Consider the following 25,996-nt stretch of genomic DNA (forward strand, 5'->3'; position numbering starts at 1 on the left):
AGTTGTGTTAACATGTTTGGTCAGCTGATAATAATAATACAAGTCTTTCTAAATCCATTGATATAAACAGTTTATGCATCACTTTAAGCCCCAAACAACATCGTTTCTGTGTGGAAAACTCATTACATTAACTGCTTGATAAACAAGGTCTGTTCTGTGTTCCATTGGAATTACAGCCAAAGATGAAAAACTGGATCTTCCATCACTGTATTGGATACCTAAACTACATAAGTGTCCTTACAAACAACGGTATATTGCTGGGTCTTCCAAGTGCTCCATGAAACCTCTTTCTAAATTATAACTTCTATTTTATCAGCAAACAAAGACGGGCTTCAAAGTTATTGTGAAACTGCCTATTCTAGAGGGGGCGTGAATCAGATGTGGACACTTAAAAAATTCAAAGACCTTTTAGAGTACATACAATCTAACTCTCTTTCATCTTGTAACAGTATTAAAACATTTGACTTTTCTACTCTTTACACAAGTATTCCACATTCCAAACTAAGAGACAAATTGAAAGAGTTGGTATTGCTTTGCTTCATAAAAAATAATGGCCAACGTAGAAACAAGTATCTTGTCTTAGGGGGGGATAAATCCTACTTTGTAAAGGAACACTCTGATTCAAACAAAAAATTCTCTGAAACTGATTTAATCAAGATGCTTGATTTCTTGATTTACAACATATTTGTTACATTCGGTGGACGCATTTTTCAACAGACTGTCGGCATTCCAAAGGGGAAAACTGTGCCCCTCTACTTGCTGGCTTGTTTCTTTATTATTATGAGGCTGACTTCATGCAGGAACTTCTTAGGAAGAAAGATAAGAAGTTAGCAATATCTTTAACTCTACTTTCCGCTATATAGATGATGTTCTTTAACTAAATAATTCAAAATTTGGTGACTATGTGGAACGCATCTATCCCATCGAGCTAGAGCTAAAGGATACTACAGATACAGTTAAGTCGGCCTCATATCTTGACTTACATCTAGAAATTGACAATGAGGGTCGGTTGAAAACAAAACTTTTCGACAAAAGAGATGATTTCAGCTTTCCAATTGTGAACTTTTTATTTCTAAGTAGCAACATTCCAGCAGCACCTGCATACGGGGTATATATCTCCCAATTAATACGATATACCCGTGCTTGCATTTCCTATCATGATTTTCTTGATAGAGGGTTGCTGCTCACAAAGAAAGCTATTAAACCAAGAGTTCCAAATTGTGAAGTTCAAATCATCCCTTCGTAAATTTTACGGACGCCATCACGAGCTGGTTGACCGTTATGGATAACCGTTGCACACATGATTTCGGATATGTTTCTTAAGTCGTAACTACAATCCCCTTCCCTTTCATGAATGTGACCTACCGAATGAGACTATTTACCGGATTTGTTATCACATAAGCAACAAGACGGGTGCCACATGTGGAGCAGGATCTGCTTACCCTTCCGGAGCACCTGAGATCACCCCTAGTTTTTTGTTGGGGTTCATGTTGTTTATTCCTTAGTTTTTCATGTTGTGTCATGTGTGCTGTTGTTTGTTTGTCTTTTTAATTTTAGCCATGGCGTTTTCAGTTTGTTTTAGATTTACGAGTTTGACTGTCCCTTTGGTATCGTTCGTCCCTCTTTTTAACAACGTAATATATTTGTAACATGAAATGATATATCTCACAATAGCACATGGGGTTGAGTTCTTACCACTGATTCTGATATGAAAATATTTTGGTTTATGTTGATAACACTTTATTTTGCAGTTTACGACATTCAGTTTGTATGTTGATATTACATATTTTAATATGCTGATATTGCAAATTTTAGGGACATTATAACATTTATTTTGTTTTGTTGATATTAATAACGCAATAACATGAATAATATCAATATATATGTCAAGAATATCACTTTAAATTTATAAACTCAATTTTGATATTATAGGACGGACTCACAGCGTTACACGGGGCTGCTTGGAATGGACATTTAAATGTCACCAAATGGTTAATAGAAGAAGGAGGAATCAGTTCACTGGTCATAACATCTACGGTAACATTTGGCATTATTTACTTGTTATAACACCCGAGGTAACTTTTGACACTATATATTCAATGTTTATATATTAAGTGTTAAGTTTAAAACTGTTTTTAAAAAATAAATGTGTAGTTGATTTTATTTAATTTGGCCTACTGAATTTTGTGAATTGTTCTTGAAATAAAAACCAAAGATATTTCTTATGATTATTAACAACTAGAGTCATACTACAAGACTGATAGCCATGGACAAAAAGAATCGTCCACACCTTTCTATATATTGTTTATAAGTCGTCTTACACTAAAACAAAATCATAATCAGCTTATGCAAATACCAACTAATCACAATGACAGCCACCAATACACAATCCCTTCGCTTACATCCCAAACACTAACAATAAATCATCACTAACACAAAGCAAGTGTTCAAATGCATGACAATAAATCAGGTACTACACAAAAATCAGAATGCAGCCCCTATCGATATCAGCCACCAATCAAACATATGATATCAATCATGTACTACCAAAAGACACTTAATATACAAAAACCAACATTCAGCCTACAAATATTATTCTTGCAAATAATCAATCACAAGAATTTAAGTAATCAATTACTACCAAAAGATAGATACACAAAAGGCACTATTTAGCCAGTACCGAAACAAAACACATATTACACACATATGCATTCAGCTCATATCGTTGCAAGTAACAAATCAAACACGTGACAGTAATCAGGTACTGCTTAAAGACACTCAATACGCAAAAATCATCTTTAAGCACAAATCACAGTTATCAGGTACAAAAAATAACAATAGACCATCTCATTACACCATTATCACAACTCAACACTTAAACACGAGACAGGCAATATGTTCTACCAACAACAAACTCTCCTCATTGCACTATAATCAGTGGCAATCAAACTAACACTAAAATTCTATATTATAACCAATCAAACATGGGACAGTCAACATGTCCTACCAACAACAAAATCCCTTCATTGCACTATAATCAGTGGCAATTAAACAACTACACACTATAATTCTATATTATAACCAATCAAACATGGGACAGTCAACATGTCAAACCAACAACAAACTCCCTTCATTGCACTATACTCACTGGCACGAACAAATAAACAATACAGTTATAGAGTCACCAATAGGACCAATTAAACATTCAAATGTCAATTAAAACTGACAATGAACCACCTCATAACAATTTAATCCCTAGAACTTGCAGTTAAACAATCAAGCACTATGGTAATATTGTCACACATATGACTGTCTCCAATTTAACAATTTTAAACACGTTTTTTAAGACGCACCCCTTAGTTATAAATAGTTACTTTTAAAGTACCAATTGTAAAGACATAGCAGTTGATGTATTAATACTGCTATAACAGGTAACGGTGACAGTTAAACCAATTATATACATGCGCATAATCAAGAAACACCGATGTCTACACGTCATTATTTCTGGTTTGTCTCTTACCCTAGGTTATCGTAAATGAGTAGACATTGAACAAATTTAAAACGACACTCATAAAATATTGTAATGAATTATATAAACAAACAAATGTATAGAGCTGTCTAAATATTACCTGAAAGTTGAAAGAAGACATAACTTTAGGTACGAACTATTGTCGTTTAGGGTGAGACTCCATATATGCTGGCTGCAGCAGAGGACAGCCAGGATTCTCCAGAGATAAAAAAGAGGAAGAAAGAAATTATGGATTACCTCAAGGTACATGTTATGTTGGATAAGAAAAAAATAAGAAAGTGTACATTTTCATTTTGAACACACACACCGTCAACTTTTCAATTCTCTCTCAAACTTTGTTTTAAGTACAGTAGTATCGAATTTTCAACATTCAATCAAATGTAAAATAGTTTCCTGCTGTATACTACAAAGGTGTACAGACATGCTTGTATACGCTTAAGGTGGTACCCAACACTTTCACTAATATTAATTTGGCTCGTTTAATTTTCATAAAATTTTGTCAAAGTAGTTACTTTGACCGTTTGACAAAAATATAAAATTTAAAAAAATTTGGAACCAACCGTTATGTAGCAATTTGACAAACACCAATTTTGATCATTGAGAAGCTTAATATTCCTTTTACAACACAACGTAATTAAAACGTTTAGCTGACTTTACAGAGTTATCTCCCTGTAGTGTTAGGTACCACCTTAAGTTGTTGTTTGAAAAATAGAAATTTGTCAATAAATTATTTGATTCTAAATTTCTTGAAAAAGGGGGGATAATTAGAAAAAAATGTTCCCATTAAAAAACAGGAATTGTTTGAATTTATACTTGAGTTCGATATTTTTGTTATACTTTAAATATAAAAAACTGGGTTCTGTATGGCACTGCATAAACATAACTTGTTCCTGTATGGCACTGCACAAACATAACTTGTTTCCAAATGAAGTCAATGTTTTTATCTTTAGTGAAAAAAATCATGTGCCAAAATATAATGAACCATGAACATTAATGTCTTTATTTTGTATTCGCCTCAAATTGTTTGCCCTCATTGATGATAATTTAATAACTGTTGGGTCATTTGTTGTGCCGGTATACCATGAGATGAGGATAGGGGACATTTGAGTGCCCACACCCATGTTAACCATGCCAGTTTCTGTATGTATCATTAAGTTAGGGATCTGTTATTCAGTTGTTCTAGTTTTCAATATGATTTGACTTTTGCTCATTATTAAAGACGGTACAGACCTTAACAATATACAAATCGGCGCACAAGTTGCAGAATTCGTATCAGTTCCATTCTGGTTGACCCACTTTGGACCTAATTGGTGTACTTGACTTGCAAAAAATCTGAAAAAAATCATGTATTTTCGTTATTAATGAGCCTTTTTAATGATATTTTGTTTTACTTTGTTCATGCTTATTTACCATCAGGTATCCATTTAATTCAGTCTTGTAATGACCTGATCATGTTTATAGAACTATACATCAAAATGAAAATTGATTTTAGGATATCGAACAATGTTATCTTTCATGGCAAAAATAATAGTTGCATTCATAAAATTTGACAAGTTGAACTTTGTTGGCTTATATCTCAGTGAATTCAAGTATATAGTGTGTCTTCTTGATGTGAAATAACTACGAACTAATCCCACTGTGTAGGAAGTTATAATTGTCTAAATTTTTGAAGAAAAAAAAAACCATGAGTTAAAAAACTCAGTTATAATATAATGTGATGTTGTATGCTTCAAAATGAGTTTTGTTGATTAATACTTGACAATCATTGAATGTCGCAATTGAAGACTAAATGGCAAAAATCCGTACAAGGTGAACTTGTCTTAGGAAGTAGAAGCTGTAGTATCTTTAACATTTCAGAATTTATTGACGGAAGATTTAAAAACAAAATAATGTTTGTTATGAACTATGTCATTACCGAACCACTGAGTTGATTATATTCCATTGGAAATAATAGTCCAGCAGCAACAGTATCGACTTGCACATGTTGAATATTACACTATAAATGTATAGAAAACAGTTAAGCATCTTTTTTTTCTCCAGTTAAATTTATAACATGCTATTCATTACTAGAATAACTAGTATATACTTATAACATTAACATGACATAAGTCATACAATAAAATAGTTTACTGATAAGAAAAACAAAACAAGGAAAATAAGAATCGGTTAACCCAGGACGAAGCGGGTGTTAATTGTTCTGGATCAGCAAATTTCGGGGTCATCGAGTGTTTAATTTGTGCCTCAGCATCCTAATTATGTAGGAGGAGGAGCGTATGAAAAGTAAGTGAAAGTTATAAAATGCCAATTGTTCAAAGAAATATAGGGCTACTATAAGAAATTAGCTTAAAGATTTATAAAAACATGTATTGAAATTAAATCAATAATACGCTATTCATCACCAGAATATGTAATCTGCTGTGTTGTAGACTGTCATGGCAAAGGAAGACCCCGAAATGATCACAGGAACCCTAAAGCAAATAGATAAAACACATTTAGTCAAAGGTAAGATTTCAATTTGATTAAGTGGTATGTGTGGAATACAACAATGAATGAGACAGCAGCCCACTGATTTAAACCCATTCAGATTTGTATATGATCAAATGATACGTACTGTATCTATATAAAAAAAGATAGCATCATACTTATCTAAGTATCATAAGAGTTAAAGGTTTCAATAATAGACTTGTACCAAAATATGTGTCTATGCTACGGAAGCATGTAAGGTTCATCCTTTTTTATATTTTTTTTCAAATTGTCGACTTTAATCGTGAAACTATCAACTTTAATCTTGGAACTATCAACCTTTATCTTGGTAACTCCAAGTATAATATTAGAATTATCAACTTTAATCATGGAAATAACTGACATTTTACTTCAATCCCACAGTAGTTGTGTTTAACAAAATAAATCTAATCTTCTTATTCATGAAAATCATATAATGATTTTTGCAGCTAAATTGCTTTTGTAAAATGTAAAATAGAAATAGACGTTAAATTCTAAATGGATATGAATTTTTCTTTCAAAACGTTATATTATTAAGAGGTATGCTCTACATAACTAATATAAATATGTTATTTGAAATGTTATTTAAGGCTGATAGTGTTATTTAAATCAATCAAGGAAATTTATACTTGCATGAATATACAGTCCCCGAATCTATGCATATAAAAATTTAAATATTGTTATTAATTAGCTAGAATTAGTTTTACGTATAAGTTATATTCATGAATTAAGAGAAAAAGAATGTCAACATTCGAAGTTAAACATTAGTGAACCATTTTCCTTTTCTAATTCGACCCACAAAAATATTTTTATACTGGAAAACGATAATTATATTTTCTTATGATTGAAAATGAAAATGAGGAATGTGTCAGAAAGACAACAACTCGAACAGATAACAGCTGAAGGCCACCACTAAGTCTTCAACGCATCTCAAAAATCCCGCACCGGGGTGGACCTCATATAGAACATTAAAAAACGTGTACTAGTTCAGTGATAATGGACCTCACACTAAACACTAAAACATATAAATTAACTAAAAATAAAATTAAAAAAAAAAGATTAACAAAGGCCAAAGGGTTTTGACTCGGGACAGGTTAAAAATGCAGCGAAAAAAACATGTTTTGTGAGATCTCACCCCTACAACTCTAGCCATAGTAGAATGAATAAACACAAATCAATTCGCATAGAAAAGCTCAGTTTCAATAAATTTCGTAAATTTTACGAACGCCATCACGAGTTGGTTGACCGTTATGGAATAACCGTTTCACAAATGATATCGGATATGTTCCTTATCGAGTTATTGTATTATTATTGTTTTTTATGACTCATTGTACAAATGTAATTTGGATATAAGGTTTAGTATTTAATAAATAAGATATAAGAATTTGAGTAAAATCGGTGTAAATGAATAAGTCAGCTAATTTCCCTTTAAGTTTTTGCATATTTTTTTTTTTTGTGTCAAAGAAAGAACAACTCGACCAAAAGGCAAAAAAGCAGCCAAAGGCCACCAATGGGTCTTCAACACAGCGTGAAAACCCGTACCCTGATGTGTGCTTCAGCTGGTCCCTTAACAAAAATGCGTACTAGTTCAGTTATATTGGACATCATACTAAACTCCAAAATATATCATTGAACTGATAAAATTAAAAATCATACAACAAGACTCACAACAGCCAGAATCTACTGACTTTAGACAGGCGGTATTAAACATATTTTTTTTAGAACTGAACTCTCCCCTATACCTCAAGCCAATTTAGAAAAAAGAAGTCTTAGTCAAGTCAAATACTTCAATTATAAGGCCAGCTATTTTTGTTGCATTGGATTACTGTAAAGTATACATGTTTGTATTGTAGGTACAATCTGAACTTGACCCAATTTGATGGTCATTGTTCAATGTTAAGTGTTTGTTTTTTGGTCTTGTTTTTTTAATAACGACAAGCAATTGATCTACTATATTTGGTCTTCAAAATATTGTAATGTGTATATGTCCGTTTGCAAGGATTTATCTGACCTTGAACTCATAATCACAGATGATAGGTTTATGTGATACATTCAATAAAACCTTTATCTTTAAGACTCAACTCAAAAGCAATGGCCAGTAATGCAGGCGAGACATTTCAATATGTTCACTCTTGTACTTAAATGAATAAAAGTTAAAGAATATGTATTGGATTACGTGTTACTTCCTGTTGATATTGCTTGTATATTTTTCAGCAAAATAACAATAAAAAGGATAATTATATGAATTTCATAACTTATATTAATTTCGGTTTTATACATGCAGGACCTTATGCAGAAATAAAGATTTTTTCGGATATGGAATTTCAAGGTCTGTTAAGCAGCGGATCATACAAATGTTACTGGAACCGTGTATTTCTTACCGGTCCATTTGGTGTCGGCAAGACATGTTTAGCCAAAATTCTAGTGGGAGATGAGGCTCCAGAACATCGGGAGTCAACAGATGGTATATGGATTTATCTCGGCAGAGCTGGAATGAATATAAAGGAACGTTGTTGGATTTTCTTGGAAAAGGGTATGTAAACTTTAAGAATATATACAAGAGAAATTGACTTAGGAAATGCATCTCAGAGTAATGTGTTTAAATTTCAGTAAGAGATTGAACCCATATTTTAGGTCAAAGTTCGAATTATATATTGTGAGGTTAATATATATCTCGAGTTACACTTTCAGTTTTAAACTTAATCAATTGTTTTTTCGTTGATTTCCGTCTATTATATTGGTCTCTGCTTACTCCTTTGACCTTTGGTGGTAAATCCGTGGGAAGCCCACCATTATTATGTTTGATTCTTCGTAAACATACTGAATATGACTAGCTTTGGGGTACCATAATAAAACATTGTAAAACTTTCGAAAATCACTGATAGGCATATACAATTGTCTGTTTATGCACATAGTTTCATACGCCTTACTCGACACTATTTAAGGAAGTACATATATAGAAATCTATACCTTGAAGGCAAATATGAATAAGTCAAAAATTCTGCACAACTCAGATAACACAATTTTTCAAAAATTGCCTGACAGTGAAATTATTATGTTTTATTTTCTGAAAAAAATCTTGTCTGTTCTTCATACAACCTTTTACAGTCTGCCTGTGTATTATTTTACATACCTAATTGGAAATTGTAAATGGACACATTTAAATGGAAAACATGCATATTATTGGTCGATAAGCCTTGTGACGACGATTAATCATACCGACATTTTGTAACGTTCAGTTGGTTTCCTTTTCAAGACTATAAATTTCTTTGTCATTAGGCAGCAGTCGGCTAATATTTTAACATTCTTTTACTATTCAAATACTATACTTGTGCGTCTATAGGTTATATGTTAGCCGTAGCTGGTACTTTGGTGGGTTTTAAGATGCAAACAAATGTTTCAGTTACTCCTGAGTTAAAATGCAGAAATTACTTCAAATACATTTTTAAGATTGTCCTTCTATACAATAATCTTATTGGTGAATAGAAATATTGTCACCATAGGTCTTTTTCCGAACGGCAACACTCTGCTGAAAGAGAGTCATCTGTTTGGTTGTATGGGATATATACAACCATTTAAAATGGTGAGGTTTAATCAGATGCCTATCCATTATACCATGGTTTTCCAGTGGCAGCACACATTTCACCGACATTTATCCTGGACGGGCTCCTTTACTGGTTCTGCCTATTTTATTTATTGTTTACTTGTTCTAGTCCCGAAAATTCATGAAATATGTTACTGAATGTTAAGCAAGCAACACTCAAAGTTCAATTTTTTCAACCTTTTAAAAAGACCCTTAGGTTACTTGTTTGAAATGTTTTACATTTTGTTGGCTGCCTGTCATGAGGGCAGGGGTAATCGTAATCAGTAATCAGTTGTTATCGACTACTTTTGCAATGTGATTATATATCACCATGCTATTTCTTGCTTAACCATACGTAGCAATCTAAGAGTTTTTCCTTAGTAGATGTGAATTTATGTTTTGCCGTGATAAAAAAATGACTTGGAAACAAACTTTTGTATGATGAATCAGATAACATATTTCAGGGACTATATTGAATGCAACCGTGCAAAGTTTGCTAAGGAGTAAAGAAATGGCAATACCAGGTATTGAAAAATTTAACGAGGATATGGCAGGTTCTATTGATGCTAAACACAGGGAGGAAATCCAAAACAAAGGTTCTATATCATCTAGTTCAGGTCAAGTTACGTCCAGTCCAGGGGCTGCAAAACGTAAAGAGGAAATGCCAGATCGAAATGATGTTAAGTCTAATGTCAATACTCCTGGTGTACTCAAACTGAAGTCAAGGTTGAAAGCTTTCTTCGGTCTCTCAAGTCGAAAACAGAAAGTATTAAAAGGTATTTGATGTTAGTATTATGTGTGAATATAAATCATGCCATATTGAGTGGACGTCTGGTCTTTCTTGTCAGTGTCAAAATGAGTGTTGTGCCAAACCTTGTCCATTTCACAATTTATATAAACGAAGAACGTCATTAAACAGTGAAAAGTTGTGACATTTGACCACAAGGTTCCATTCTTCAAACAGGAGGTTGAGATTGATTTTGATGGTTACGGTCCAAACTGTTTAAAAAGGACAAAAAAATAGGATGTATATGTCGCCGGACAATTACTTGTGTATAAGACTATGGATCTCTCTGAAATTGTACCACCGTTTAGGAATGAGGAGTCCAACAAAAAGTAGTTTTTTTTTATGTTTCACGATTTAGGTATAAATGTTTGGATATTTGTGAAATTATACGACAAGGTCTATACTTCAAAATGACGGTTTGGATTGATTTTGGTTTTTATGGCCCAAACTGTTAAAAAGGACCGAAAAGTAGGATTTAAATGTTCCCGGACAATTATTTGTGTATAAGTCTATTGATTTTTATGAAATTTTACCACTGTTTATGAATGAGGAGTCCAATAGAAAGTATTTTTTTGTGTTTCAGAACTTGAGTATAAATCCTTGGATATCTGTGAAATTATACGGGATTGATTTTGGTGGTTATGGCCCAAACTGTTACAATTTATAAAACGGACCAAAAACTATGATTTAAATGTTTCTGGACAATAGCTTGTGTATAAGTCTATGGCTCTCTATGAAATTATAGCTAAAGGTGTCAACAAACAAAGGAAGGTTATGTATTATTGTTGAGATAATGGGCAAACTGTGTAGGAAGTAGTGACCAGAAAGACTTTGATTCCTATGGTTCCTGACAACATATTGAATATAGGTCTATGGGTCTCTGGAAATTAAAACCACAATGCTCCGTACTGAAAATGGAAAGCTGCTAATGTTTTTTTGGGGGTTAAGGCCCTAATCATTTTTTTTACTAAAAAGGACTGAACGATTCTTTTTTGTACTTTGCATAAATTGCTTTTTTTCTTTACCGATATTAGTAGGGGTTTAATTCAAAAACTTGAATTCTTTTGTATCTTTAATATGCTATTCATATTTTTTTTTTATTGTGGACCCTTTTTTAAGTTGATCCTCATTGAGGTCTAGAGTATCCGACATAAGACTTGTTTTGATATAGAAAAACAAATGAAGTTAACGAATTTTTAAGCTGAATCTGAACATGTATTTAGATTTTAAAGTTAAGAACCGGTTTTCAAATCGGCCCGAATCGGAGTCTTAATTAACCATTGTTCAAATTAAACAAAACAATAATTCATAAAGTTCTTTGATATGCCGTATCGAACTATGTATTTAAAGTATGGCCTTAATGTTCCTATTATCAATTTAGTCTATTTTGAGTCTGAATAAATCTAAATAAACTTATGTTGATTTCATCAGAAATTTAATTGTAAAGATTCATTAAATTGAATATGCTTTATCTAACTATGTATCTTTATGTTTTACAAAATGTATGTTTTACTATTATAGAAAAAAAGTTTTTATACAACATTTATTCTGAGTCATAACAAATAGCGAACTGCTGACCATTTATCAAGTTTATTTGACTTACCGTTTTGCCAGAACATAGATGTCACCATTTATTTTTTGCGACACATATCCTCTCCGGACGTGGTTGCATCTAATTACACCCCTCACAACAAAATGCATGACCAATTTTAACAATTTTTTTACTGCCTAGTACATGTAGAATGGATAAGTCCAAGGAATGACTATATTGTATTTCCCTGTCTAACATTTGACAATTATTCTTTTTAAATATTCGTTTTTTTTTATCAATTATACGCATAATATATGTGATTAAGGAAACACACGTTTTATTTTAACAAAATATACGACTATCTTGTTTTAATTATCAATTCTTACATACACAAATCAACATATATGTTGTTTTCAGGTCAAAATGTTGCAAATCTTAAATCTTCAAATGATGAAAGTGCTCTGATGCATGGAGCTACTAGAGATGATAGTGCTGGGAGAGAGGGAGACACTAAAGATAAATTGACTGCCAAGGACATTTCAGAGGAGGAAATTATTCAACTAATCCGATCTGAATGTAATAAAGGCAATTACGAAATGGTAATTGTCCCCATAGATTTATGGGACTTTGGCGGTCAAAAGATATATCACTTGACACACCAACTCTTCATATCTAGCAGAGGCACTTTTGTATTAATATTCAATGGTAGTAAAGGTATTAACGAAGAAATACCTGACTACATAGACTTACCTGGCTGTAAAAACCAACGGAATACAGCAGGTATGGTACCATTTATAAATAGTCAAAACAATCTGTCTATTTACATTCAAATAAGATATGTTTATAGTATTTCAATATAGGTTAACTGTTGATCGCCTTAGCTCTCTTTGAATATCTAAGGTCTCAATATAACAAACAATAGGCTCTTCTGCAAAGATTTATACAGCAACAGGGTCAGCAATACAAGATCTAGTATTGGTTAATTTAACATCTAGATGAACTGATTATTAATTGTTTTAAATCGATTTTTTTTATCCAGTATAAAGAGGGAAGAATTCCATTGTTCTGTTATTTTTTTTTAAATCTAAACACAAGGAGTGGAAGCGGAAGATCGATTTGTGATGTTCTAAAATCACCTCGTCGTGAATGCTGATATGTATAAGAATGATTATGCCTACATGTTATCCCTACATTCTGTTGTTGCTTAATTCAGTTTATGATTCATGCAAATAACACAGTATTGTTTGAGGCTATGTCAGCAGGAATACAAAATATTTTTCCTAAAGGAATAATTATTCTAACTACTGAAATGATCTACAATTTGTTTTTGTATTAAATTCAACAATGCTGCTAACACATGTAATAATTGAAAAGATTGATATGATTAGATAGTGTTTGTGGAAATCAATTATTTTCATTTACTTATAAATGCTTATTGATCATTAATTATTGAAAGACAATTTTTCACTTTCAAACATATTAACATGTATGTGTGTTCGTTGCAGTCTATCTCGTCCATTGGGTTAATTCAGTCCTTACATATTGTAAGACTTTGACTGAAAATGGAGGATACCCAAAAATCAAATTTGTTGCAACACACAAAGATCAAGTAAAAGTAAGTAATGACATAATTTAAAGAGCTTTGTAGCTTTACTACTTTGCCATGTAAGACAGAGTCGCAATTGAATGTGGTGTAAAGAACCCATCCGTTGGTTTTCCCCCTATATCTCCAAAACTACAGAAAAGATTGATATATGTTGAAGAAATGAACTTGTCACAATGAAATATTTTGTGGTATTTTGATCATCCGTCTGATTTACTAGATGGTACATATTTAAATATAATATACTCTGAAAGTTTTCAGCCTTAATTATTGAATTTTCACAGAAAGATTTCAAATAAGTGATGCACTTCTATTACAAAATTGTTCGAAGATTTTTCCTATCATTTTCTTACCTTAGAAATGAGTTATTTTCAACAAAAATTATTGATGATGAACTAGATTTGTGCTACATGTATCAGCTCCTATTGTTGTTAACAAAGATCATCTATTAAACCTCGAAGAATTGTAGTTGTGTACCTGCCACTTTTTTTTAAATTTATTTTCTAATTGTTCTACACTTGATTAATCTCAATAAAAGTTAAAAAGTTGTTGACACATTTTAGTTGTATTCAAGATCTCTGAAAAAAGTAAAATCACAAAAATACCTAGAAAAATTCAATCGGAAAGTCCCTTTGTCACATGGTAAAATCCAATGACAAAATACATCAAACGAATGGACGACAACTCTCAAATCTTGACTTGGTACAGGCATTTTCAAGTGTAGAAAATGGTAAATTGAACCTGGTTTTATAGCACTAAACCTCTCACTTTTACAACAGTCTCATCAAATTCCGTTATATTTACAACGATGCGTGAACAAAACAGAAATATTAAATAAAATAGTCAAAATATTGGTACAGCAGTCATCACTGTGTTACAAACTACACACAAAACTAACCTGAACATTCTGTTTAAACCAAAGTGAATCTGAGATTTGATCCATCAATAAACATGGCCACTGTTGCTAGAAATATGTAATGTAGTCGGAATGGATTTTTATGGCTTTTCCCCACTTAACAACATCAGTAAGTACCCATGTGACAGTTTAAATGGTCAATTGTTATCTCCTATGGAATTCTCTAAACAATGAAACATTATTTTTTGGAACTATTACCGTTAACATTTTCATTTTAAGCAATCGTCAAAAGTCTTATTGTATTAATATATCCAATGGTAAAGTGAGATTAAATTCAAGGAGACGACAATTTTAGATAATCCTGTAAAGAAAATAATGAAGGAGGATTGTAAATATAAGGTTTTGATCTGTTTCTATTTTAGGGTGATATTGAGGAACAGAGACGAATTTTAGAAGACTCAATCGAAAAACTCTTCGAAAATCATGGAGGAAAACAACATCTTCAATATCAACCACTTATTTTTGTGGATGCAAGAAACAAAGAGGACAAAGAATTAGACACATTGAAGAAGCAGTTGGTGGAAGTTGCATTAGACCATCCTTATTGTGGAGAACCTATGCCAACAAAGTTTGTACCCCTTGAACTTCAATTAGCCAAAAAAGTAGAGGAGAAAAAGAAAGTACTATCCATTGGTGAATTGAATGACCTTAACCAGCAGAATGAAAAACATGCATTAACCCCAGATCAGCTACAAAAGTTCCTGAAGGTTAACCATGCCCTGGGAAAACTGATCTACTTCGATGAAGCTTGCTTGAGAGATACTGTTATCATTGACCCAGTATTTTTGGTAGACGTGCTACGTTCCATCGTTACTGACGAACAGTTTTGGCCAGAACATCTCATTGAAATATTAGGAGACCTCAAAGAGAGTGGAAAATTGTTGAAAAAGGATTTACATGAAATATGGAAACAAGACTGTTTCAAGGAGATCTCAGAGCATAAAGATTATATGGTAGAAATGTTAGTTCATCTGGACATAATTTGTAGACAAAAAGACGACGAAAATGAATCTGAATTTTTCTTAGTTCCATGCATGATAAGCACCAAAAGAGAAGACAGCCAACAGATAGATTTTGACAGAAGCATACATCTGGCTTATATGTTTAAGGAGGAAGTTGTACCACCTGCTATCCTTTACCGATTCATTGCGACTTTTATATCAATGTGGAAGCTTCGAGTCAGCACTAAATCCAGTCGCTTGATGATCTTCACAGACAGTGCTGATGTTACAATTGATAATGAACACGATATGAGAATTGACATTCAGGGAAACAGAATCATAGTTTCTCTTTCTCACAAAGAAAGCCAAATTTCCATTGTACATACAATAGCATCAACAGCTCAGGAATGCCTCACACATGCCATCACAAACATTTCCAATTTCTATTTCTCAGTTTCAGATGATTCTGATTGCACTAGAGATTTGCCATTCACCATTCAAATTGGAATAGTTTGTGGGTCAGGTCTTTGCTTTTTTGACCACACGTTGAGATCGAACATGTCTAAGGAAGAATGGACATGTCATGATCACAATAGAATACACAAGACTAATATTGTGTCCAAATGGTTTGCAGACAAGGTATCTCTCTTTTATAGATTTTTTTCAACTTTTTGCTGTTAGATGAAAAGTCAGTTCACTTGTAAATGAATTTAAACTTGACAGGTCATTTTGATTTATAGTCATATGAAAAGTATATATTGATAGGGGATTACTAAAAATAATATGGGTCAATGCACTTGTTTTCAGGATATTAGCCATTGAAATTTTGGCAGATGTCTACAATCTATCATTTTATGTTCAGACTTATCCTTCCGATCTCTCAGCACTTTTCCTTCCGATCACTCAGTACTTTTCCTTCCGATTACTCAGTACTTTTCCCTTCGATCACTCAGTACTTATCCTTCCGATCACTCAGTAATTTTCCTTCCGATCACTCAGTACTTTTCCTTCCGATCACTCAGTACTTTTCCTTCCGATCACTCAGTACTTTTCCTTCCGATAACTCAGTACTTATTCTTCCGATCACTCAGTACTTTTCTTTCCAATTATACAGTACTTATCCTTCCGATCACTCAGTACTTATCCTTCCGATCACTCAGTACTTTTCCTTCTGGTCACTCAGTACTTTTCCTTCCGATCACTCAGTACTTTTCCTTTCGATCACTCAGTACTTTTCTTTCCGATCACTCAGTACTTTTCCTTCCAATATCACTCAGTACTTTTCCTTTCGATCACTCAGTACTTATCCTTCCGATCACTCAGTACTTATCCTTCCGATCACTCAGTACTTTTCCCTTCGATCACTCAGTACTTATCCTTCCGATCACTCAGTAATTTTCCTTCCGATCACTCAGTAATTATCCGTCCGATCACTCAGTACTTTTCCTTCCGATCACTCAGTACTTTTCCTTCCGATCACTCAGTACTTATCCTTCCGATCACTCAGTACTTTTCCTTCCGATCACTCAGCACTTTTCCTTCCGATTACTCAGTACTTTTCCTTTCAATCACTCAGTACTTTTCCTTTCGATCACTCAGTACTTTTCCTTCTGATCACTCAGTACTTTTCCTTTCGATCACTCAGTACTTATCCTTCCGATCACTCAGTACTTATCCTTCCGATAACTCAGTACTTTTCCTTTCGATCACTCAGTACTTATCCTTCCGATCACTCAGTACTTATCCTTCCGATCACTCAGTACTTTTCTTTCCAATTACACAGTACTTATCCTTCCGATCACTCAGTACTTATCCTTCCGATCACTCAGTACTTTTCCTTCTGGTCACTCAGTACTAATCCTTCCGATCACTCAGTACTTTTCCTTCCGATCACTCAGTACTTATCCTTCCGGTCACTCAGTACTTTTCAGATAATTCTCTTGAAGTTAAGGTGGTACCCAACACTTTAACGAAAATTTATTTGGCTCGTTTAATTTTCATAAAAGTTTGACACAGTATTTACTTTGACCCTTTGACAAAAACATAAAAATTTCAAAAGATTTGAACCAAACGTTTTATCAGAAAAAAATTACACTGGTTATATAACAGTTTCACAAACACTTATTTTGATCATTGAGAAGCTTAATATTCCCTTTTCATCACAACGTATTTTGAAAGTTTAGCTGATTTTACAGAGTTATCTCCCTGTAGTGTTAGGTACCACCTTAATTCAGTAAAGTTCAGTGGAATTTTTTTAACAATTCAGTATGCTGTTGATGTGTACAGGTAGGTAACACTATTTAAAAATAAAATCTTAATGTAGACTGAACAGATCTTAATTGACTGCAATAGAATTGTTTGAAAAATTCTGATTTTATCGTAGTGGATAAGTATGAAAATTGACTGATTAACTATTAACGGTTTAATAAGGTATTATTTAGTCTTTAAAAGAACCAATACAAAAACATCACTTTTTTAACTTTATGTGTCCGCATCGCTTAACTGATTTAATCTTAATAAGGAAAGTTCAATGCTGAATATCTAAAAGCCGAGGGTGTTTCAAAACCGACACAGTCGATGGGCTTAATTACCAAATTAGGACCTAAATATAAAACCAAATCAATGTAAGGTCAAACCTAGCATGAGGAGTAACAGCCTTCGTTTCTTACACATTGATGAATAGGAGATGTTTATATCAAAATGACTGTTTCGGATTGGTTTGATATTGTTAATTATATTTATGACGTGATATGATCAATTTATTCTCCTTGCGTAAATTAGTATTGTATTTCTATTAAATTTGATTGATCAAAATACATTTACACCATCGTCTACCAATGTAAGCTTACTATAAAAGAGGGACGAAAGATACCAAAAGAACAGTCAAACTCATGAATCGAAAATAAACTGACAACGCATGGCTAAAAGTGAAAAAAAGTATAAGGTACATGTTATAAGCTTACTATACAGCATAAAAAGAAGTAGATAATTATATTCATCCCGTAAAAAAGCTATGTGAAAAGGCCTTAGCGATAAAAGGTGAAAGCAAGCGATCTGATTTATACTATAAAAACATATTAGGTTCATCTTTTTTTAAGTACACCCCCCTTTTTTCGCCCATAAAACAAGTTAAATTAATAAGAACGGGCTTCAATCACTAGTGTGGACTCTATGCAGACAATTGAAATTTGACGCAAAATGATGATAACAGAAATATCGCAGTTACTGGTTAGTAGTTAAATGGCCATTTCTGATGTAACAATAAACTTTGTTCTCCAAGACTAAATCATCAATATGTGCTGCACACCTCAATCATATTAAGTGTAGAGATATCATAATTTATTTGTCAATAGATGTATTAACTTATCTTACAGTTACCTATGAAGGCTGACATATGCCAGGAAGATTGTCCGGGTAAGATATTTCTTAATATTACTATTATTAGTTTGATATGCTAATATGTATTACTAGTATAACACTTTATAACAAATTATTCTAAATGTCTTCGTGTTTTTTTTTTTATATGAAAAAGGATTGAGCAAAACAATGAGGCAACCAAAACAATATGTTGACAAATATAAATAAAAAAGGAAAATCGGATAGTTTGTATACAAAACAATAAAGCAGTAACCCCATGATTACAAACCTACTGACAAAATTAAAAGCAAATCAGATGCTGGATATTAAAAAAATTCAACAGTAAACCATTAGCACATGCCAAATGATATGAATCACTAAGTGTGTTTTGACTACGTAAGATGAAAGTTCAAATGTTGATTAAATCTAAACTGTTTTATATTGTGAGACCTACCATTTATATTTAGAGTTAGAATGAATAAGAACCTCACCAAAAACGTGTGTAGTCAAGGGTTTAGTTCCTTTCCAGGTCAAATCAAATACATGTCTCTTGTTTGTATGCAGTATGTAGAAGTACAAACCTTGTTGGATGGAAGTCAGAATACTGATTACCAAGTAAAGTTCAAATTCAGTGTTTAGGTTCTAAATTTGAACTTGAATTTAACAATGTTATCTTTATATGATATATTCATTGCTTTTTTTGGGAACCTAGTGGCGTTGGCAGGTAGTTTAAGACATTTTTTCTTAAATTGATTTACAACTATCTTTGTCGAGGGGAATCTAAGGGGCATTACATATGTTTTACATTTCTGTCTATTGTTTAAGCTATATATTAATCACTGCATGTCCTCTGGTTATTTGTGTCGTTGGGTTGCTGGGTCGCTCATGTTTTTTTCATCTCTTTCTTTTACACGTCTGCTCAGTATTTTTCGTGTGCTTAGTTAGACTAGTTCAAGCATGAAAATTATGTTGATGTACTAGTCTAAATTAAGCAGATATTTAAATAAAAATAAGATAAATGAGATTTTTTTTTAGCATTTCGTAATGCAAAGTTTTTAATTTTTAGTTATGTAAGTTACAATATATTACAGGTCTAGATATGGCATGGCTAGATAGTAATCCGAATGATAGACACTTGGGACGCTTCGCAGCTGAAATGACAATTGAAGAAACAAGAAAAATGTATATCCACCTTAAGGAAAAAAATCCAGTTAGTTCTTGGGATAATATTAAGGAATCAAGCAACAGATGGGCCTTTGATGTAAAAATGAATGCTCTTTATGACTGGAAAAAGAGTTCACAAAATGCTACATTTAAGCAGCTTCAGAACAGTTTGAAAGAAGAAGATATCGACATCCACAAATTATGTCAGGTAAACATGTGCAACCTCTTGTATTGCTTTCCGATGTTTTATGTTATATGATCAATATTCTTGATCTCCCTTTCTTGATATATTAACTGATTGTGAGAAATATCAATCCCATGAAAGTATCCCTTATCTTTAACGAGGGGATAACTATGTAAGGTATGCATTTTCGTGGTAAGACCTTCGTGTCTAACAGAAAACTTGACTTTAATTAAGTTTAAAATAAAATACTGAAGCAATATATCAAATATATTTTGGCTGTAATGTCCTTGTAGTCTAAATTGTCCATTACAACGTTGACTTAGTTTGTTTTATCCTCAATGTCATGATTCGCTTGCCAATATTGAGTTTTCATAGTAAGTTACTTCTTTCTTATATAATTTTTAATAGTGAACCATATTGTGTTATTGTTTGATTGTAAAGAGTGCATGCTCCTCGTACATTATTTACATGCCATAAACCATGGTGCATGATACATTGGTCAACATAATTGTTTTGTGTTCAGTTAATTTGTTGAAATCAGTTGATGAGTCACATGTCAAATATTTTTGGTGTATAGATAAATTGTTATTGGTGTAAGTTTTTCCGACAGGGTTTTAATGATCTTGCTCTTTTTTCATAGATTATACATGTCATTGATAATTTTCCGTTCATTAGATTCCTATAATGAAATTTTCCTCCAATGTTTCATTATAAAATCAACCATGATTAGGAAAAATAAAGGCAACAGTAGTATACCGCTGTATGAAATTCGTCAATCTATTATGAAACACACCCATCTGGGTAACAAACTAAAGCTGAGGGAAACACATTAAATATAAGAGAAGAACTACGACACAACAGAAACACAACATCAAAATGTAACACAAACAAAAACGAACTATAATATAACAATGGTAATTTTCCTGACTTGGTACATGACATTTTAAGATAAAAAATGGTGGGTTGTACTATACATGTCATAGGAAATTATTCTAGACAGCACAAGAGGGGCAAACGATACCACAAAGACAGTCAAACTCATAGATTGAAAATAATCTGACAACGCCATGTTTATAGTAAAAAAAAGTGAAACAGCCCTATGATTGTACTTGTATTTTAAAAACGCGTTGATAATTCATGTAAATTACATTTTTTCTGGAAAGAAATATCCATACAGTGTATAAAGAGATAATATCTTACCTCTAGTTATTCAAGAATATTTGTTAAATTGAAGTCTCTTATTTTAGATATCAAGAGAAGTTCAAAAACAGTTTGGTAAGTGAACATTACTAATCTTTAAATCGTTTAAAAACAATTCAGTACAATAAAATTGAGAAGAGAAATAGGGAATGTGTCAAAGAGACAACAACCCGACCATAGAACAGACAACAGCAGAAGGTCACCAACAGGTCTTCAATGCAGCGAGATTTACCCGCACCTGGAGGCGTCCTTCAGCTGGCCCCTTAAGAAATATATATACTTGTTCAGTGATAATGAACGCCATACTAAACTCCAAATTGTACACGAGAAACTAAAATTAAAAATAATACAAGACTAACAAAGGCCAGAGGCTCCTCACTTGGGACATGCGCAAAAATGCGGCGGGGCTAAACACGTCTATGAGATCTAAATCCTCATCCACACCTCTAGCCAATGTAGAAAGGTAAAACTCATCAAAGATACCATGAATAAGTAGACACGCCTTTTCTTTACTAAAGACCCTTCATTGACCTTTGAATAAATTAAAAAAAAAAACAAAAAAAAAAAAACAGACAATTAACAAAATTGAAGAGTATTGAGGACCTACATTTCTGAACGGTTCTGATAAGCATTTCAAAACTAATCATCTTGGTACTTGAGTTAATGCCCTTCAAATACTATTTTGGCAATGTTTGTGTTTGTTCACTTATTATGTTGAAAGGAATACTAGATAAAGTGAAAGACTGTTGATTTATTACTATTAAATCAAAAGTGTTAACAATTTACGTGGATATCATAGGGAAAAGATGAACTATCAACATCAATGTTATACTAAGGTCAATTGTTTATAGACTATTACAATGTATTACGCAGACCATTGCAAAATCACGGGAAGGCAGTACTGTTTTAACGGGCGATATATTCTATTTTATTTTGAAATAAAAAAGATGAATAATTTTTTGGGTGAACATATTTTAGACAAACCAAGAGACATGTTGCATCTTAGACCATTAGGTTCAAGTGTACAACAACTGCCTGATCATATAGGTAATCAAACTTATCAGCTTGGAATAGAACTTGGACTTGAAGTGGTTAAGATGCAACAGATTGAAAGAAACCATGTTACAAATCTTCGTAGCCAAACAGAGGCGGTCCTGAACCATTGGAGGAGACTTCCAGAAGCTACATATGAAGTTTTATTCAAAGCTCTCCAACGCCTTGAATTAAGTAGTGTTTTACCATACATAACATATGGAGTAGGATTACCGGAACAAGCGGAAGGTACGGACAGTCTAAGTATTAATCCATTAGTCTGATATCACTTTTTTACATGAACTATTATTACATTTAAGAGTCAGCTGTCTGTTCGCGTAAACTTACATTCCTTCCAATAATGTACCACTTAAAATCTACTGTCATGTGAGATACTGGTCACAATCATATGATTAGTCTCTAGTATTTCGTTACCGCCATTATTTTTAACAAAATTCCCAAATAAGTGTCATAGCTAACTGTGTAACCCTCTTTAAATAAAGAGTTATTATTATTATTATCATTATTAATGAGACATTTGAAAATAATGATAAACCAAACGTTCCAACTCAATAAGGAAAATTTCGTTTTAAATAAACCTACAGTAAGGTGCAGCATAGCATGTAATTTTTTTGAACGGCGATAATTCACATGCACTTTCTGTAAACGCTTCTGCTTTAAAGTGAAAACAGCACGTGGTTTCTTAATTTTGTTGTGAGTGGACTCATGTTTCAGTGGTTATCTCAATAATGATATCAGACGAAATTGAAAAAATACAAAATCTTAAATCATTTTAATTCTGATACTAATAACAATCTAATCAAATATACAGAGAGAATCATACAGGACATAGATATCAGCCAGACTTTAGATTATATGATGTCACATTTAGTGATATCATCCGATGACAGACGCAGCATTGAGCAGCACGTTAGACAAGATGATCAGAATAAAGCATTGCTTGAAATAGTAAATAAAAGGGGAGAGTCCACTTATACCGTGTTCGTTGATGCACTACGGAAAAGTGGATACACAGATTTAGCAGATGAATTGAAATCTAATTCACAGGAAGAGGGCTCAAGTGAAGCATTAGAACCTCAAAATAAAGGTATGAGCTGTCTTTTATATGAAAATACACAAATAGCAGTCTTTGTATTGCATTGATCTTCTTGATACATTTCCAGTTAAAAAAGGTCTAATATTTGTTTGTAAAAGTGAAAGTACCGAAAGTACAATCAATCAATAAGTTGATGGTAGACTAGAGATAATTCATGGCGCAAAAAGAAAAAAAGCAACAGTTTTTTTTTAACATAACATATGAAAATAAACAATGCAAAAACCTATAGAATAAATGTGGAAAGGATAGTCTCATATAGGCTGACCCTACAATTCTTGTGACACCGTTGTTAATATTAGGGGTTTGTATTCTTTGTTTGAATTTTCGTTTTGTCGTTAATATAATTACAATATTAACCTGGATGACCCGTGTTTTGTATAAACCATCATTTACTTAAATGATTTAAAAAAAACATACAGTATAAAAAGAAGATGTGGTATGATTGCCAATGAGACAACTATCCACAAAAGACCAAAATGACACAGACATTAACAACTATATGTCACCGTACGGCCTTCAATAATGAGCAAAGCCCATACCGCATAGTCAGCTATAATAGGCTCCGATAAGACAATGTAAAACAAATGAATTTATTTGTTTTTACATTTTCGATAATTGTTTGTCTTATTTTAATGCTGAGATTTCCCTCAAAAATTTCTACTCGGATTTTCCAAAATAATTTACGACTTTTGCGGTCATGATCTATGATATCCCGTGAAACTCTCGTTGTTTATTGTTATAACACATGTATTTAAAGTGATAACAAAAACTTCTAATCTATAAATTGTAGGATTGTCCGACTGGACTGTTCCTGTTTATAGAGTTCGTCTACAGAAGAATTACTCAACTATCATTGACTGTATAAATCATGAGAAAATAGTAGATCATTTAATATCATGTGATATTTTGACAATAGCTGATAGTCAAATGATAAATGCCTGCCCAGCACAAATACAAAAGAACAGAAAACTAATGGACATTCTTTTGCATGGGAGTGAAAAGGGATTTATTGAATTTCTAAAAGCTTTACGAGAAGACTCTGTTACTACTGAACTGGCAGATGAAATAGAAAGCACATTGGTTACAAGTAGAAATATATCAACCATGCATGGTTGCTACAAGTAAACTGGAAGTAGGTTATACGTACATAGATCCTGTATCTTAAGATCTGAAGATCTTTCTGTGTATACTAAGATATTATAAATAACCTGTGTATCAAATGATTTGAAAAACAGAAATTACTATTGATTTTATATTTGGTACTTTATATTATTTTTTGGTGAAGATATATTTTTAATTCTACTAAAAATTTGAGTTGTCAAAGAGCTGTTTAAGAAAATTAAAAAGACAACAGCAACAAAAAAAAAAAAAAAATTCAAAAAGACAAACACCAGTCCACCATACACTTGACACAAAAAAAGCTTGATTAACACGAATGCCTTTATATCGTCCTATTCCTTATACAAACAATTACAATTTCTTATGGTTAATATTAACATAAAAAATGTTGTATCACACTGTACCAAGTGTGATACGAATAAGTGATATGTGATATGAGAAATGCGTTGATTTGATTGGCTGATCCATCATCATGAAACAATATTACGATAGTGCAATCTGCTTTTTATTAGGTCACTGGTAACGTTCAAAGTCAAAACGATTTATATTACCTTAAAGTTTATAAAATCGAATGTGTGATTTCTTCAATAATTTACACTTAAATTTTGCATATTTAAATCTAATCCATGTTTTAATTTCTATAATATTTTGAAGCGAAAATTAAACAAATGTCAGGTTTTAAAATATGATTCTGTAAAAGGACATACGACATTATGCTGGTATTTTATTTAGAAACAAGAAATGGACTTAATTTAATTTATTATAAGAATGAGACATAATTTGATCTCAACGATCAGTATTTAATCAAAATATAAAACTTGTAACAAATTCATTATATTGAACTAAATATCTCATGGTGATATAAAATCGGCCCTCGTAATGAAATGTATAATAAGGGATTTTCATGCTTTTTTTTTAAATTTCTGTGATAAAATATTGTCTATGTAATTCAGAGACAGCATAAAATTCCTGAGATGGAATTCAAGAAATCTTGCTAGTATCAAACGTGTGATCTCGTTTTCTATACCAACAACATATCATGCTTAACAACAACATGACAGGGAAGAATATGTTTGGCAGAAGATGAAAAGAAACAACCACATCATACTTACTTGAGTTTATGTAAATCTATATATTAACATCTCGATATTTTATTTTTTTCTAAGATTGTGTGTTTTTTGCTTTTCAACTGATAAAATTATGTAAATATTTATCTATATTTTATGTTAATCTTTTGTACAGATATTAGGGTAACAAATTATTATCGACTGATTTAAATTGTATTTATCATAATTACTTTATATGTTATCATTATTTTTTCATAGATAATTTGATAGTAGTCTAAGTTTGTACACTGTTCGGTACTGGTTTTAACATTTTGTGAAATGGTGTAGATTATCTAAGAATATATAATGCAACATAGTATTATGA

General features: G+C 32.3%; 1 protein-coding gene across 1 annotated transcript in view; it reads left to right on the plus strand.

Moving 5' to 3' along the window:
• Nucleotides 1-24,573, plus strand: part of LOC139504327 (uncharacterized) — a 31,370-nt gene extending 6,797 nt beyond the window's left edge. The window contains exons 4-17 of the mRNA XM_071294396.1: nucleotides 1,933-2,037; nucleotides 3,680-3,772; nucleotides 5,956-6,031; nucleotides 8,316-8,564; nucleotides 10,079-10,390; nucleotides 12,350-12,712; nucleotides 13,438-13,547; nucleotides 14,814-16,031; nucleotides 18,767-18,806; nucleotides 19,841-20,121; nucleotides 21,345-21,372; nucleotides 22,276-22,578; nucleotides 23,162-23,437; nucleotides 24,237-24,573. Of these exons, the coding sequence (XP_071150497.1) occupies nucleotides 1,933-2,037; nucleotides 3,680-3,772; nucleotides 5,956-6,031; nucleotides 8,316-8,564; nucleotides 10,079-10,390; nucleotides 12,350-12,712; nucleotides 13,438-13,547; nucleotides 14,814-16,031; nucleotides 18,767-18,806; nucleotides 19,841-20,121; nucleotides 21,345-21,372; nucleotides 22,276-22,578; nucleotides 23,162-23,437; nucleotides 24,237-24,571 (3,789 nt within the window). The 3' untranslated portion in view covers nucleotides 24,572-24,573. The remainder of the gene's footprint in view (nucleotides 1-1,932; nucleotides 2,038-3,679; nucleotides 3,773-5,955; nucleotides 6,032-8,315; nucleotides 8,565-10,078; nucleotides 10,391-12,349; nucleotides 12,713-13,437; nucleotides 13,548-14,813; nucleotides 16,032-18,766; nucleotides 18,807-19,840; nucleotides 20,122-21,344; nucleotides 21,373-22,275; nucleotides 22,579-23,161; nucleotides 23,438-24,236) is intronic.
• Nucleotides 24,574-25,996: the final 1,423 nt, after the last annotated feature.

This window comes from Mytilus edulis, chromosome 14 (assembly GCF_963676685.1).
Source record: "Mytilus edulis chromosome 14, xbMytEdul2.2, whole genome shotgun sequence".
NCBI classification, from domain to species: Eukaryota; Metazoa; Mollusca; class Bivalvia; order Mytilida; family Mytilidae; genus Mytilus; species Mytilus edulis.